This window comes from Strigops habroptila, chromosome 5, assembly GCF_004027225.2.
Source record: "Strigops habroptila isolate Jane chromosome 5, bStrHab1.2.pri, whole genome shotgun sequence".
NCBI lineage: Eukaryota > Metazoa > Chordata > Aves > Psittaciformes > Psittacidae > Strigops > Strigops habroptila.
Genome location: NC_044281.2, coordinates 33,625,720 through 33,643,084, shown reverse-complemented (window position 1 = coordinate 33,643,084; position 17,365 = coordinate 33,625,720). Strand labels below are relative to the sequence as shown.

General features: G+C 39.1%; 1 protein-coding gene across 6 annotated transcripts in view; it reads left to right on the top strand.

Annotated features, from left to right (window-relative positions):
* FAM13C (family with sequence similarity 13 member C) overlaps positions 1-17,365 on the top strand; it is a 54,846-nt gene that overhangs the window by 4,256 nt on the left and 33,225 nt on the right. For 4 of the 6 annotated variants that reach the window (XM_030487332.1, XM_030487330.1, XM_030487331.1 and 1 more), the window contains exons 2-5: positions 577-633; positions 2,390-2,588; positions 8,559-8,680; positions 16,905-16,968. In XM_030487332.1, coding sequence (XP_030343192.1) covers positions 577-633; positions 2,390-2,588; positions 8,559-8,680; positions 16,905-16,968 — 442 coding nt within the window. The remainder of the gene's footprint in view (positions 1-576; positions 634-2,389; positions 2,589-8,558; positions 8,681-16,904; positions 16,969-17,365) is intronic. The other 2 variants (XM_030487333.1, XM_030487335.1) reach the window with 2 other exon arrangements.

Here is a 17,365-nt window from a genome sequence, read left to right as displayed (position 1 = left end):
GAGTGGTTAGCATATTTATCCAGATTTCTCTTTTGATTAGGCAGCCTTATGACAATTCCGTTGTTTGTAACTTAGGGGATGTAATTGATTATGATTCTTCATGTATCTTAAAAAAATTCTGCTACTTCACTTTTTAAGACTTTATAATTTATTTGGGGATTCATTTTCTTGCTATACAGAGAATGACTGCTCTACCATAGTTAATATTTTTGTGAGTCTTGGAGAAAAACACCCTTTGCTAATTGTCTCTATTTTTTCTTTTTTATGTGAAGCATACTATAAGCAATTAAAACACAGTAATTTTCCTGTAATTTTTATGGTAACATCTAAATTCTTTGTCATCATTTTTTCCATCTGGCTGAAGATGTTATACCAAATGATGTACACTTAAAATCTCAAATCCTTTTCTTCCTCTGAGATTTAGACTATCATTGAGCAGCTATGGAATTAAATGACCACAACTAATGTGAGAGAAGGAGAAATGTGTTTATACTTTGAGCTGCACTGTCATGTTATTAAAAACTAAATTTCTGCAGCTGGCAAAAAATCAGCAATTGTTTTGTATCCATTTTCAAGGTGTGGCGGCGATTCAGACTCTGTACATCAAGATCAAGCAGGCAGTTCCAGCCCCAGGTATTCTACTGCAAATTTTGTCTGAAATCCACTGGCAACAAATAAAGCTGTCAGAATGCTTCTGTTAAACCATTAGAAAGAAACGTTATTCTCAAGGGAATGCACAATTTCTGGCGTATTATCTGCGAAGGCTATTAGTAGTTCTGGGAAATGCATATTTGTCTTGTATACTTTTGTGCAAAAAATATTCAGATTAATTTCAGTTATTATTATATGAGTAAATATATTATGGTGTGCATTCTTAACTTCGCATCAGATTGCTTTCATTCAGATGCAGCTCTGATGCTAATACATTGAATTTTATTGTATGGCAGCTGGTACAAAGTACTAGTAAGTAGAGTTTTGCAACTCTACGAGGGTATGCCGATATGCTCATTGATGAGTATCTCTGTGAAAAAAAAAATTCAAATTGTAATTCAACTGAAGTATTCTTGAGGCATGTGTCTCTCATGGCTATGTTAGTTTATGTTGATTGCTAGAGGACACAACCTTTCAGAAAGAATTTAAAACCTTAAATCAGATGATACCTTAAAATTAGCAACACTTCTGCACATTGCTGTAATGCCCTAGGATATAAAGCACCCTACCCTGTAACTATAACAACTGCCTTGGAGCACACTTGCATAAGGCTTGGGCAGCAATGGTGTTTAACTCATAGGCACCCTGCAAGCGTCCATCTGGATGCTGACAGGCCACAGATGGAAAGTGACTTTGGCAGCTCAGAATCCTTAGGAGAAAACATCGAATTAGCAAGTTATGCTTGCTAAAAGAAATCTCAGGAGCATTAATTCAATAGTTCTTGAATCCCTCAGTTATGGAAGTTTCACACCAGGAGAGAGGTCATCTCTCAGCTAACGATTAGGATTTTACCAGCTGAAACTAACATCTGAAATTCCACCCGCAAACCGTGCAACAGCCAGGGAGCAGTAATGCCAGTCTGCTGATCCTGCCAACTAAGCAGGCAACATCGCAGTCTGCGTTGCAGTAGCTTTCTTAAAGGTGCCAGGGCAACACTCCCAGTGGAAGGCATTAGACCGGTCTAAGGCTGGATTGACTGGGTGTGGATAAGACTAGGAAGGTCTTAGGACAGGCTACACTCTGTAGGCTAGGCGGAGATTGAAAATATCTGTCCCAGATTCAGTGGTTACCTGAGCATCCATGAGCAACAGCATCTTTAAACCACCAGATGTGCTGTTACAGAGGAGGACCTTTGCTCCAACTGGGAGTACATGATGCTTGTCCCTTCCACTCAAATACATCTCTGGCTGTCCAAACCCTACTTCATATGCCTGCCTCCCTCACTTTCTCCAAAAGCCCTCAAAAACAGACTGTCAGACTGTCAGAAGGGAAGTGTGACTACATAGGGAACAATTATTGGATGTGATGACATTTTTGTGACATTATAACCTAGATGGTGAAAGGTCTTCTGCCTGAAAAAGACAGTTTCAGATTTTATTTGGGGTATACGAACTATAGGGCTGAAGCCAGAAAGTGTCTTTAAAACTAGTCTTATTTAAATGGCTCCACAGTTGAATGTGTAATAATACTAACAGTAGTTTAACTTGTGATTTTACAATAAACAGTAACCTCTCAGTTTCATGTTACTAACATAAGCAGTGTTTGATGTGTAGACTACTCAACTTGGTAAAATTAAAATACCATGAATAGTTAAGAACTTATTGCTGTTTTTCCTTCATAACATTTTGATAGGTGTCTGAAGTCCTACCTGATGCATTTCAATTTTATTTTCTTACAGAGATGATGATAACAAAGAAAATTATCCAGACAACACTGCTGTCTTAGCGGAAAGGCAGCTGCCTCTGCAAGACACTCAGCAGCACGAGCAGCAGGCTGTAATTGACTACGCTCTAAAGCCTGAAATGGGTAACTTGAAGCTGAGAAAACCTAAGCCCATTGCAAAGCTAGAAAATGGAAAAAGCCATGAGGAAAGTCAGGTAAAGAACTAAGCTTACCAAGTGTAAGTTTATGGCAGAGTGTCTGAGCAAACATACCTTTTGAAATGCAAAGTGGGACTCCTTGGTAATCCATGATGGGACCGAGACCCCACAGTAATCTACTCCCATTTTTTGACAGGACTTATTCTGTTTTCTTTATTTCACTGAGGATCTCTTATGCTGGTATTTTGGCTGCCAACAGAGATCTTTCATACTTTATCTTACTTTCTGTTTTTGTTTGTTTGTGGTTTTCTTTGGGTTTTTTTAATTTTTAAATAATAATCTATTCCAGTGCAGATTCTGGTACGAGTGCTCTTTCCCACAGGCTTCCCAGGTTGAGCTGAGGGGAGCAGAACTGTAACTTTTCTAAAGGCTATAAAAGCAGACTAGAAATGAAGAAGCTTCTGCTGCTTTCTGTAGTGGTACATTGCTATGTAGACTCCAGAGCTACCACTTCCCAGCAGCTGTTGGAAGTGCCTCTGTTCTCTGTGGTGCTTCCCATGTCATGTCTTATGTGCATCTGAGGGCTAGACTTCTGATCCAGGTTAAACCCCTCAGCTGGAAATATTTTCATAACCAAGAAAGCTGATGTTAACGTGTTGGTAGATTGTTGGACTGTATTAGGCACAAGGCCTGACATTGCTAAATACAGATGTTTGCATTTACATCTCTTCTTTGATGTATAGTTATTTGGTTATTTTCTGTCTCTCCTCTTTGCTTGTTTGTGGATAGAAATTTGCAGAACACTTTCTAAAATGCTTTGAACCCATCATAGAACAGGAATTATTTTGGTCCATTTTTTCAAATTTAGAGTGGGAATTCATCATTTTGGATGGCATGTTTTACCTTCTAAGTGAGGAATATCCTTTTGAATTCTAGAAGAAAAAGTAAAAGCAAATGGCATCCAAATGGTATTATCACAGTCTCTTTCAGAATATTAATGTCAGCTCTTGTTCTACTCTTCTTGCATGGTTTTCTGGAGTTCACCCCTGAGGTGAAGAACTAACTGCAGATCTTCTGCAACTGTATTGCTTTACTAGGAAATATTATTTAGGCTGCAGGGAGGTGAGGTGTGCATGTTTATCAGCAGATAAGAAAAATGATAGGAAATTTTGCCCTATAAAGGGCAAGTGGAGGCATATCAGGAAGAGGAGTCATGAAGAAGTCATGAACAACAGGGATGTATCATAGATCATCTGTTGCTCTTTCAACTGCTTCTGGGTCTCCTGTCTGCCTGCTCCCTGCGTATGCCATGCATGTATCTTTCGCCCAATGAAAGATAACAGCACAGATTTACTGATCTATATTATTATATGTGGCTGGAAGTGGTTAACTGAAAATGTTGATACTCTTTCATGGGAAACTTTTTAAGCATATAATTAGACTGCCATAAAATACCAGTGTAACTTAGATATGCAGCCTCTGGAAGGAAAAACAGTGTCAGGCAGATAATTTTCACATGACTCAAGGGCTTGAATTAGGAAAGATCAAAATGGTCCTGGGCCCCTACCGAACTCATTGCTCCCATTTCTGGCATACTGGAAGAGGTAAGATGTTTAGGTACCATTTCATCTCCCTTGAGGGATGAGAGCTCATGTAGAGCTTAGAGTATAATATACAACATAAACACAAACCAAACATCACTCCATAGTAGGAACTCCACTCGTTCATGTACAGAATTGTATCCTAGTACTAAAAGACTTTTCGATGGGTAACTCATATCCACCCTGGGTTCAGTGGTGCTTGCTGTAGAGGAAAGAGTTTGCCTCTTGGAATAGTTTGCAGAAGGGAGCTGTTTTGGAGAACACATCTACAAAGCCTTTCATTTCACATAGCCTTCATTTTCATTAGTAAGGATGTGCATGTTCCTTGACCCAGAGTGCTTGCCTTTCTGCATCTTCAGCTACCACAAGGGCTTTTATTCTGAAAGAAGCCAGCATCTGGCTCCTGGTTCTGTTAACAATGCCTGTGAAAACTAGGCTCTGCTTTGCAGAAGACTTCTGCAAAGGATTTGTTTCTGTATGTGGGTTCTCATTGGGATCCTCAGTATGTTATGACCTCCCAAACGCTATTGCAGCTGTCTATGTTAGCAGCCTTAGTTGTGAACTGGTAGCAATTGCTTCTCTCCATTATGAAGCTGAAAGCAAAGTGCTCCTGTGTTGTTTCTACTAGCTGTTAGATAGAAAGAAAGAACCAATTTATTTACAATTCATTAGTTCCTACAATTACATATGTACATGGCAGGTTGCTGCTGTCTGGAGAAGTGGGCTAGGCTTTGAAACACTGTGCAACTGCATGTAACTTCCTTTTGTGAAACACCTTGCCACCAAGTCACTCAGTGAAACAAATGATGTACATAGAAGCGGCTGAAGTTGAGCTGACAAACAGCAATATCAGAGTACATGCATTTATGAAAAAAAAAATAGTAGTACGATGCACTGCACATGGTGATTAAACTTCATCCTCATTTTCCTGAGTTTATTGATAGAGTGCTTTTTTGATAGTCTCCTCACTTCTCCAATCTGACTTCTCTGAAGTATCAGAAATAAACAGTGACAACATTGCACTGACAGTATCTCTTTTAAAGGTGTTGCTCTGATAAGCCAAGGAAATGTTTACTGCTTGCTCCTATGTGTTATAAGCCCATGAATTGCTTTTTCAGAAAATTGTCCATTTAAAATCAGAGTGAGACAAATAAGATTGCTGCATGTGTTGGAAGGATTAAAGTCAGTTTGGATGGGAACCAATTTTGTGTGCCTTTCTACTAGTGAGAATTCAGGGGATTTCCATTGTAGAAAGGTCAGTGGGAGGGAACAGTCCATTGTGTTCAAGTAGACAAAAGATGGCTGTCTTGGGGATTTTGAGCTTCACAGTCTGGTGAAGTGTGATTCCTTCACCCCTGATTTTTTTGGACACAATTGTAGTATTGTGGTCATGTAACCTAGGTCTTAAATGAAGAAAAGGTTATTACATCTACAGATAATCAATAGGACCAAGTCTAATAAAAATGCAGTACCAAATGACTTCACTTGACCACTTATAAGCTGATAAAATGTCACTAGAGTAAAGCTGTACCTCAGATATTGCATACAGTTATTTATTTGGGGGCAGGAGCTGGCTATGGGGGCAGTTGGATCCTTTCTAAAGTATGGAAAGAGAGGCAGGCTGCTGGAATGTGATTACACCGCTGTACGCCAGCTACTTGGTTTCATCTTTGCTATGGCTTTATGAGCTTCTTTAGCAATTCTGCAGTGTTAATCTATAGAAAATCAAATCAATTAGGATTTATTTGACTTCAGGAGGTGAGGAGGCATATGCTCAGAACGTACTCCAGAGAGTCAGTGTAAGAACAGATGGTTAGGAATGGAAAGTCTGCTTTCCTTGCCTAATTCTTTCTCCTGTTGCTCACCTTTGATGCACAGTCATGAATATAGATTATTAAATGAGTCATCCTCAAATTCCTTATTGATACTTAGACATACTTACAAAATGACAGTAAACATGCTAGCTAGTAGGTAGAGATAGTAAAAATTCAGTTTTATTATTAAGCTAAATGAGTATAAAAATTAAATAGTGGCTTGACAATCAATGCCAAGATGGGAATGTTGAAAACTGCTGTGTGAAATTTTGTATTTTGAGTATAAATTATGTGTGCAAATTGCATGGATTTCAAATTAAAAACCACAGAACTGATGGTAACACATTAGTTACATAAACGCATAAACATGTCAGGCAGCCTGCAAGTTCCACTTCAGTTTTTAGGTACACTCTGTTTATGTCTAAACAATACCTCCGTCATGGATTAAATCTGTCCAACTCACTGTCCATTAAATGTACCTGCTTATTTTCTTGTATGGACTGGCATTTTCAGGAGGGGTAGGAGGAGCTTCTGCTCAGTCCTGGCTATTTTCTATACTGACACAGCATCACGAGGTATGCCAGGGCTGGAGCCCAAAATGCTGATACAATATTTGCATGATGCTTGCATTTGAAGAGAGGTGGAAGTGTTTGTGTTTTAGATAAAGCATATAAAGGATGCAAGGCACTTTCTGGAGTTCAAGAGCAGATGAAGCTGCTCCATAAACACAGCAAAAGTTTGTATGCCTGTACTATAATTCAGATGCTCTGACAGACATGGGGTATGACAAGCTGTGGGTTTTTTTGAGGGAAATAGATTAAAAAAAAATTACCTTGTGAAACAGAAGCTTTAATTTTTGGCTGTTTCCAAACCCACATACTATTTAGTCTATAAAGCAGGTATGGCAAGTATCAGTGATTATGCAGCACTGAGACTTGTTAGCAATGCCTGGAGATTTCCCTCCTCACAGACTCCTTACCAGATGCAGCCTCATTGTAGAAGCTTCATTCCATAGTTAAGAAGAAATAAAAATACAATATAAGACAGCACTACACTGTTGGATGCCTTTGACACATGAGGAATGGATTTCATTGCTCTTGAGAAACAGAGACTTCGTCAAGGGTGTTTCCCTAGAAATTACTCTTTATACCTTAATAACATTGCTGATGAACAACAACAAAGGGGAAAAAATAAAGAAAAGAATAAAAGAAAAAAACAACCAAAACCCACCTATGTCCTCAAACATCAAGCCTGCAAGTGAGTGCTAATGACCAGCATATATTCTTGTCCTCAGCCTTCCCTTTCATCTAGCAGAAAGCATCTTGAATTGCCATGTCCTCTCTTCTGATATTGGAAAGAGTTATTTGTTGCAGAAGATGCTTCTGCTGAAGTAAGTTTACTACTGTAATGCAGGTTTGGTTTTGCACCTTAGCTGGACTGACTTTCTTTGACTGATTAACTTCAATTGTACAATACTGAGAATCTTCAGCCATAACATACAGTTGCTTAACTTCAAATGCTCTTGTTTCACTCATTTACATAGCACCCAAAGTTTTCCTTGTAACTGTATTAACAGCTTTTGCGGTCAGCTTCTGAAGCTAAGCTCATCTAAATGTAGAATGACCTTAGCCCTCCATGTTCCCATTCAAACAGTCCTATCCAAACTTCTGACCTCCATTCTTCCAGCTAAGCAAAACCAGATGTATTGCTTTACCAGCGGAAGTGAACACTATTGTTTCGCAAAGCATGTTGTATTTTAATTTTGTAAACTATTAGAATAAAATATTGGATGATAAAAGCTAATAAAGAAGTAGGAAAAAGTCACACTTTGATTATAGCATTTTCAAAGAACTTCATTAACTTACCCCTTTGCAATGCAAGGGAAATATTATAACCCACTTTATAGGTAAGGAAATTAAGATGAGCTGAACGTGTCTTGTCACAGCCCTACAACTGGTTTTCAAAAGCTTCAAGTAGAATGCATAGTTTTCTATTTCCTACTCCCTCAATTTGTTGGAATAAATTGGCTTTTTTATTTTCTGTGTGACAGGTTGGCTAACGTGATTTTTTTTTTCCTCCCTGCCTTTCACTCCTTCTGCAGTAATGCTCTATTCATAAAGCTATGCATATGTTAGGGAAGGGAAAGAGCAAAAGGAAAAAGGAAACTGGTTAAACCTTACAAATCTTAAGTGAATTGCATTTGCATTTGTCAGCCAAAATTTTTCTGACGATGCCCAAGTAATAAAATATTATTGACATGTGAGTAAATAATTTCAAATTAAATGTGAGAGTTACATAAGCAAAATAATATTGAATTCTGTGTATAGCACCCCTTAGCTCAGAGGCTGACATCTCTTATCTAACTAATAAACAGAAAATGGATTACAGTCTGCTTTGGTTTCAAAAAATGTTTTACAGTGAAAGAAGATACTACTTTGTTTAGAACCTTTTCTAGTCTGTGTTTTCCAGTTGTTTCTAGATAATTACAAAAAAATAACAGAGAAACACAATCAGCATCTGGTCTCATGGAGTTCTTTTTTTCTTTAAGCAAAATATTCAGCTAAGCCTGATTAGTACTGACAGGACATTCAACATTTTTTTTCTTTGTGCAGGAGCTGGAAAGTGCGTTGCCAGGCCTCCCAGAGTGGCAGGGGAAGGCTGCATCCTCAGCTAATGACTATGCACAGAATGTAGCTTTAAGATGCCAGGAAGCAGTTGTGAGATTTCAACCAAGGTAAGCCTTGGCATAAGACAGCACCTTTAACTTCTGATTAACTGTAGGAAAGGCTAATTAATTTGCTGCCTTTTGTATAAAATATTCAGACTCCTGGCCCTCATTGGCAGTTGTAATCTGTATTTATATGACTAGAACTGTTTGGAGAAAGTGAAAGGGATGAAAATAAGAATGCAAATTTCATCATTCTTTAAACTGCTTACATTTTAAGCAGGAAGAACATCCTCAGTTCAGAAACTTCAATTCCTCTGTGCCAAGTTTCAAAAACATCTTGGCACCTCTTTTCTTTCCCCCCCAGTGCTGACCTGCTTTTCAGAGCTGTATTCTCACTGAGAAATGGGAACCAGCAGGCCTGACTTTAGCAGGGGTATGCATTTATGTATAGTTTAGACTCTAGGTGCTATGGCAACTGTGCTTGTCCCAGTTGAAGGGTGCAGGTAAGGCATTAGCTGAGTCTTGATGGCAGGTAACTCAGCTGATGGTGAAGTGACTCAGCTCTACTGATTACTGGTAGTCACAGTTACTCCTCTAATCTTTCATGGCTGTGCAAAAGGCTAAAAATGGTGTTTCAACTCAACCAACTGACCCGATCTACCAGTGAAGGTGTGTCCTAAAGATAAAATTTAGCGCTTACTGGCAGGCTTGGACTGTGTAAATGAGCTCATGCTCTTCACAGGATCAGTTTTTGGGGCACTACTTTACCCATTTCCCATGCTCAGGTGCTGGTTTGACCCTGCTTTGCTGTGCACATAGAGTTTCAGGCAGGCGGGCCAGGTCTCTGCTCTTTGTTCTCTATCTTGAGGTGCATGACAGCCTTGGTGCAGTGTAGCAGGGGCTCTGGCTCGCTCTGGAGGCCCTGGAGCAGCAGCTGTACATCCCAGGGATGCTCAGTGGCTAAGGGCACAACTAGTTGACATGCAGAACTAGTTGCCTCCAAGGCCTATTTCAAGTCAAGACTAGGTGAGGAGTGACAGTTGCCATCCAGTGGCAGTTTAGTGCTTTATGTGAAATGAACTGGTTGCCTTCACTACAGCTTTTAGTAGACAATGTTGTAAATGATATTAATTTGTGCTCCCAGAGGAATTTTTAGCAGAATGGCCAAGCATTTAATTAGCTTTCACAAAGAACTGCTTTCCACCCTACAGTGCTTGTATGTGCAGTTGAAACACTGCATCTCTGAGTGTTTCTAATTAGTCCCAGCCGAGGAAACCTGCCTTCTCTTCTTCTGGCATTCTTTATGCTAGGAAAAAATCACACAGATTTCTTGTAGAGAGAGGCATAGTGAGTTTGGTATCAGAGAGTTAGACGTACCTAGTGGCTTTGCTGGTAGGAGGTCTGTGTATGGGTAGATAATGAAATAACATTGGTTAATTTTGATTTATGAAAGGAACATGATTAAATCAATATGGACTTTAAAGATAAGGAGTATGCCTGAATAAAACAAACCACAGCAAAGTTTCCCTATCCATTTCAACAGTTTGGCCTTTTTAGATTGCCTGGTACTAAACCATTGTTCATGATGCCATTCATTCCCATTTAACACCAGGGTAGCTCCTTAGGAAGCCTGCTGTCCACAGGTGCTAAATCTGTTAAATAATGGTACCTGGAGTTACCATGCTAAGAGCTGTGAAGGCATAATGATCAAATCTCAACTCTGCCCGTGTCTTAATTTGTTTATATTACAACAAAACAGAGGAGATTTTACTCTTAAATAAGAAACTTGGAGTAAAAAAGCATTGGTGCTGTGTGACATGGTCCTTGGCCTTGCACACACTCTTTGTTTACTTTAACTGCCTTAACTGTCCTTGGAAAAAACATTCCCACCACCCTGCTGGGGCAGGGAACTTTGAATCACATATGTTGAAGTTACCACTTTCAGTTTGAGGGTCACTGTGTCTGGTGGCTCCTTTTAAGGATCACCAGCAGCTTGCCCCAACCCTCTGCTGTCAATCAGCTTTGATAGGTCCAGAGCAATTACATGCCCATATCTCAGCTCATGTGTATCTCTGGCTGCTACATCAGGAGAACAGAACTGGCTCATAGAACAGGCTGTGAAACATAGCTGCCAGAGTATGACGACTTGTTTTCTGCCTTCTCTGCTCTAGGACATGGCAAAGGTTAAATATTCAGCCTTGGCAGCAGAGAACAATCATAGCTAGATTTTGACAGAACACATCTGCTAGCCTCACAAAACTTGAGTTTTACCGTCTTCCACCCTGTTTTTGCTAGGTTACTGCTAAAATTGACAATGCTTTGGAATACTACATCTGCATGGGATCCCTAAGTCATAGACCAAAAGCTATCTGATTTTTTGGAGAACAGGAGATGGCCACACTGCTGCAAGGGTGCCACTTGATACAGTCACAGATGTATGTGTGGAGGGTAGGAGAAGAAGGATTTATTTGTCTCATACTAAGAAGCAAGGTCAATTGTTTCTAGTGTGGCTTGTTGTTACTTCTGCTCTTATTTAGTTTCTGCAGACTTCTGTAGCTCTGTCATTAGTCTTACTGGAGTTTCAGGTTCTAAATGCCTCTGAACTGTACAGAGATTTAAAAAAAGTCTGTTCTAGTGAGTGTGGAGCAGCTAAAACCAGGATAGTTTTAATATGTCTAAATATGGATCAAAAACTGCTGAGATATGAAAAACTTTCCCGTATAGTCCCTGTTGAGCAAAGTGTTCTAAATTCAGGGTAACCTAACAAGGGATATTCATAAACAGATATGTGACAGAAAAAACAGGCACTATAAGAGAAACAATCTATAGAAATACAACTTATAAGTATATGTGTTGATTGTGGGGGTTTTTTTGGGGGGTGTGTGTGTTTACTTTCATTATATGACAACCACTGAAACAGTGAAAGAAAAATTTTGGTAGGATTTGAGGGAAATGGAAAAATAGACGTGGTGAAAAAATTATAGTCAGAAAAATGAGGGAATACTGTCTTTTTGTCTAAACTATACATGATCTGTGAATCAAGAATTTTAATTTCAAGAGGTATGTTATCATGCATGATTTATGAACATCAGCATCAATTTAGAATATGAAATGCCATCTGCAGGAAGGAAACCTTTACATTTTATTACAAGAACATGAATTTCTAATACTATTGCAAGTGATTACACTGAATACTGCTCTACACATCCTGTATAGTTGGGTTTGGATATGACTGTAATATAATCTACACCTTTGGGAGGTAAAAGTTATATGCAGGCCCCAGGAACAAATAAAAAGAATTGCCTTTTTTTAACAGAGAATAGGAAAGCCAGTGTGGAACAATACAGATGATTACAAAAAGCTGCTTTTACCGACTGCCTTCTCAAAGGCAACCAGCAATTGTAGATTGCAGAGCTGTGGATTGCAGAGCTGTGTACGCAGTTACCTGAATAGAGGATGATGTTTTCTTCGGACGCCTGTACACAGAGAGAGGGCTGAAACATGGGACGCTTGGGCAATGGGAATGCCAGTGTTTCAAAGAAGGTTGCATTCCAAGTCAGTGTGGGAATTACACTTTGGAGTTAAGTTTTGTGCCAAAGTCCCAGAAAGTTCCCCCTCTTCCCCATTCCCCAAAAATGGGAGTGGAGTGGTTTCATTTAGTAGGAATCAGCTAGTCCCTCGGTTGGTGCCTAATTTCTGCAGAGGCTGTAGGGTGGCAGTTGTTGTTAGACCTATGACTGTTCTTCAGGAAAACTGGAAATGCCGGGAGCCTTGGGCTGTCCTGGATCTTGGGCTCAGCCAGAGTCTCTCGTGGTTTCTGTACTCCCCTGTGGGAGACCAAGCTCTAGTGAGGGTTTCAGTATTTAAGCTTTCAAGGCAAGTAGCTTTTGAGAGTGCAGTTCAGGTAGGGACTCTTGTAGTTTCCATGCTTTCTGCTGAGCAGCTACAACTCAGGGATGTGTGGGAGGGAGCAGGGAAGCTGCAGAACTGCTGATGTCCTCATGCCATATGGCGGACCTGCACGGTGGGGCAGAGCTTGTGAGGCTGTGTTCCTGCACAGGCAGCCAGGTGAGCAGGGGGAAAACTTGGCTGGATTCCCTCTGAGTCCTGCCTCAGACCTGGCAAAAATTCATCACAACCAGTATGTGTCTGCGAATAGCTCTCTGTCAGCAAACCAGGATTTGCTGACGAAACACTGATTTACTGGGAAATGACTGACCAGTTTCTAAGAACAGTTTCTTCAGGAATCTCGATATTAAAATATTGGTTCCAGTGATAATTCTTGTATCAAGGCATGGAAAATCCCTGAGCAAGCTCTTGGGTTGCAATACACTTAAGGAAAAAAAAGAAAAAAAAAGAAAAAAAGGGCAGAGAGGCAAAAAAAAAAAAAAAAAAAGAAAAAAGGCATCTTCCTGTAGCCCAAGTAAGGACTGTGCCTGGTGAGTGCTAGAGGCGCTCATAATATGAAAAACAAGCGTGGCTGTCTGGCTGTCCACAGGCAGCCTTTATGCAAATACTGAGTGATGAGACATGCCCTGGTATGCTGGCTCTCTGGCTGGCTGCTTATTCCAGCATTCAGGGACTGACCAAGGAGTCATCTTAGGATGTATCCAAACAGCCTTGGGCCCTTAATGGTGTTATTTCTTTCATTGAACTTTATGCTCATCCAGAGGGCTGTTGCAGTTCTGTATTGCTTTGTAAGGAGTCATAGGCCTAATTTTGAAGCATTCACGTGCAGCCCTGTATTAAGGTGGTGACTATGAATTTCATAACACTTTTTGGCATTTGTGGAGGTCTCAGAAAGGACTTTTTTGTTTTCCTGGCACTGAGGTGTGTTGGTTGCAGGTTCTGTCCTTCTGTAAAATCATGTAATGTAACCTCTAGATAGGCTGGATCAGTCCTCTGATGCGGTACTGAGACTGCCCTTTCTGAGCTGTTAACCTGGTGGGTCAGCCCCATGGTGGGATTACTAGACTGGAGACAGGGAAGGGGTATTGGGTCAGGATAGTCTGAAAGTGAATCTGGAAAAAGGGGGTTCATCCCACAGCATAATGTGTGGTTTGCTTGCCAGAATTTATCTTGGCGCCAGTAATGCGTTAATTGGGCCAAGACACAGAGCAAGTGTGGCGTTGTGGTGCGTACACATAAGTCTCTGAGGATAGGCTGAGTGTAATCCAGGGCTGGACTGAATTGAGGCTTGCAAATTACAGAATGTAATTCTCCTTTATGAGTTTGGGAAATAAGAAGGGAATTTTCTTAGATTACGTTTAAACATTTTTTTTAGTTTTTTAAATTATGTGGTTTTATTTGAATTTTATGCAAGTTTAGAAGTGATATGCATAATTCAATAATTTACATGTTCTGGTGGGTTTTTTAAACAGCACACTGTTCATGCAAATTGATCTTCCCCTTGCTGTCTGGTAGGAGCTCTGTTATGATAATTAATATTTGGATTTTTTTTGTGATGTCCACAAGCTTCAAATGTACATGTTACTGGGCTGCATCTTTCTCATCTGTGCCATTTAGAACAGGGTAATTCTGCCAAAACCAGAGTCTGTAGGGAGGGTGAGAGATCAGGCCTTTCATATTTTATAAAGGATAAGGTATAGCATATATTTGAGTAGTAGCCATGGAAAGCATTCCATTTTCATTATTTTACATTATGAAAATTATACAAAATATGGGTTGCCTGCAATTATTCAAAATTTCAGCTAAGGCTTAAAATACTTTTAATGTACTCAGCACAGATGGAAAATTAGGGCTTGTTCCTGCTGCTTTTGAAGTTAATGGATATTTTGTGATTGACTTTTAATGAGAATAGGATCCAACCATAGTTATTAAATTGCAAGCCCCTTGTTGCCTGGTGACAATCAGATAACCTGCATTTGCCTAGCAGAGCAGTTAATCTTGGTGAAAACAAAAAAGCAGACCCCAAAACTTTCTATATAGAGTAAGGTCAGCTTGGCATACTGTTGTGTAAATGGTCTTCACCCAAAAATGGTTATTCACCTGAATGATTTCAATACCTCCAAGATCCAAAAAAATTCAAACCGAAAAGCATCTTACTCCAGTATTTTTAGTTAAAAGAAGCAGCAAAATGCAAGACTTCCACTAAAACACTTATTCTAAAAAAATCAGACAAGAACATCAGCCTGAATGAGAGAGAGGTGGTACTTCAGGGGTGCTATAAACATTTTAATCTCAAGACTTGCATGAGTGATACAGCTGTGCATTATGTAGAACATCATATAGCACATGTAAGAACTGCTGCTAGTGTGTAGTTTTTTGTTTTCTCTTTTTAAGGAGAGTTCACATTTGCTGTGTGTTATGACCCTGAAAGGAGTCTTCCAAATGAATACCAGAAGTGTACAAATCTGGCATGAGTCCTTTTCTTCTTTTCCTTTATGTCTAGCTCTAGGTCAGTGCAATAAATCACTCTAATTTTTTTTTCTTCACTACTGAATTAATTCTCCAGCTGTTTGTAGCATTGCTGGTCCTTTCTTACATGTTATTAAACTAAACTATGAATATTTCATTTTTTCCTATTAAATTAGTCCTTTTGCTCTCCCCATGATTTTTCTTAGTTTTCTTTAACTCTCTTGTGCAGCCTCATACTGTCCCTAAAAGCTAGAAGTTGGTTGTTTGGCATTAACATTTTTGCTTCTATAATTCCTTTTTCTTTCTGTTCTCTTCACATTATGGAAACATTTGCTATTCATTTTCAGGTGAAAAGGCAGAAAGCATATATTTGTAGAGAGCTACATAGAGATGTAGATAGGTGCTTGTGCAACAGTCATTCAAGGCACCTTGCTGCTAAAGAATCTCCAGGAATCACTCACTTCTTATCATGTACCTGTGCATCTTGAGAGAGGTAAAGCTGGCTGGTCTGTGAGACCTCCCATTCTGGTGCTAGATGTATACCACCAAAATGATTCATTTTTGTTCCTGTGTGAATTGCACACCTTGTATCCTGTTTGGAGGTAAGTGTTTACCCTGATGTAGATATCTAATATGTCTATTTTGGTAAAGAAAGTGGCATATTCATCATTTCAGTCTTTAAATGTCTCATAAGTATGAAGAACTGCAACAAAGGCCTGTGCATCTGTCTGCACTGTTTTTGAGGTCTCTAGACTTTTAAAACTATTTGGTTTTGCTTAGAAGACTCTGAGCACAATAGGCTGAAAAATATTAATAAATTTGCCCAAAGGAATCTGGATTTTGTGTTAATTTTGACCATGTGAGTCTCTCAGCGGCCAGCAAACACTGATACCTTTTCAGCAATGAGAAATCTCATTCTCTGAGGCAGCAATAGTTTTCTTTCTTCAGCTGTGTTGCAAATCAACTTGTGATATACCCATGTCAGGCTTTGAAGATGACTGTGGAAATCCTCTGTTTGCTCTGGAGAAGGACAGTGCTGTGGTATGAGCCTATTCAGGTTTCTCACCTAATCCATGGGAAGGATTTTTTAGGCTTTAATTTCATTCCTTGGTAGAGCAAATTTGTAACTAACTAATCCTGAAGCTGGTAGGTGTGTGGAGTCTTAGGTCATGACCGCATCTGCCTGGATGGGGCACAGTTGTCTTTTTAGCTGTAGTCTGAGGGAGAAGATTTTCCCCTTGCCAGTCCAGGACCTTCCTTTCCTTTTATCATGTGGAGAAGCAGTGATACAGTTAGGGAAAACCAAAGGTACAGACATATCTGGTGGCTGCAAAGTGACACACACTAGAAAATCTTTCTTATTCAAAGGATTTCCAGCTCCACGTAAGAATCCTTTGGTCTTTGTGAAATTTGCAGAACAGAACTTAAGCAGAAAGTTGAAGATTGGGAGCCTGAAATAATACAAATTTAAATATGGAAAGATGTATTCTCTATGGCTCTGATACAGGAAAACTCTTGTTCCTGACTTAAAGCATGTGGGACAAACTGTGCTTAGATCAAAACATATGCTAGAGCTTTCTCTTGGCTTTAATTCCATTAGCTCACAAAGATATTGGGAGCTGATCATACTTCTGTAGAACTTTTTCTCTGTGGCAGAGTGAGCCAGATTTTAATGTCATAGTTTCCAGGACCTTATTCACAGTTTAAATATGTTATTTAGGATTCCAGTAAAGTCCCTTTGTTTTGAATGAGGCATAAAATACAGATGTAACTTTGATAGAAATGTTATTTTTTGAATAAAACAACTTTATCCCATAACTCGTAATTTACGTACAGACATGATGAAAGGTTTTACATATTTTCAGCACAAGTAAGCAATCTATTGAGTGAAAATTCTTGTTTTGTTTTGTAGAATAGATCAGAACACATGCATTTCACCAAAAGAAGCAACTGAGCAATTTAACAGCTTAAATGAGGTAAGCTTAACCAAAAGTTGAAATACGATGTTACAGCTTTTGAATTAGATGTTTGGTTTTTTGTTAATTCTAAGGTTTTGGAGTAATGTAATTGCTTGAGAATTTAAAGTTAGCTTTTTACTAAATCATCCTAGTCATGTTTTTGGAGAAAAGCTTAAAAATGTGATACAAGACTGCTATAATAGTTTTAACACAAGAAGCAAGAGATTTTAAAAAAAAAAAAAAAGTGTTTTAAGCCAACTTTCTTTTTGTGCTCAGAAAAGAATTAAACATTAAATATTGACTGAGTGAAATGCCATCTTCCAAGAACATTTGATTTTTTTCCTCATATTACAGCTTAAAAGTGTTCAGCTATCAATTATGGTTTGTTTAAAAATGAGTTCTCAAGGTTTCTACA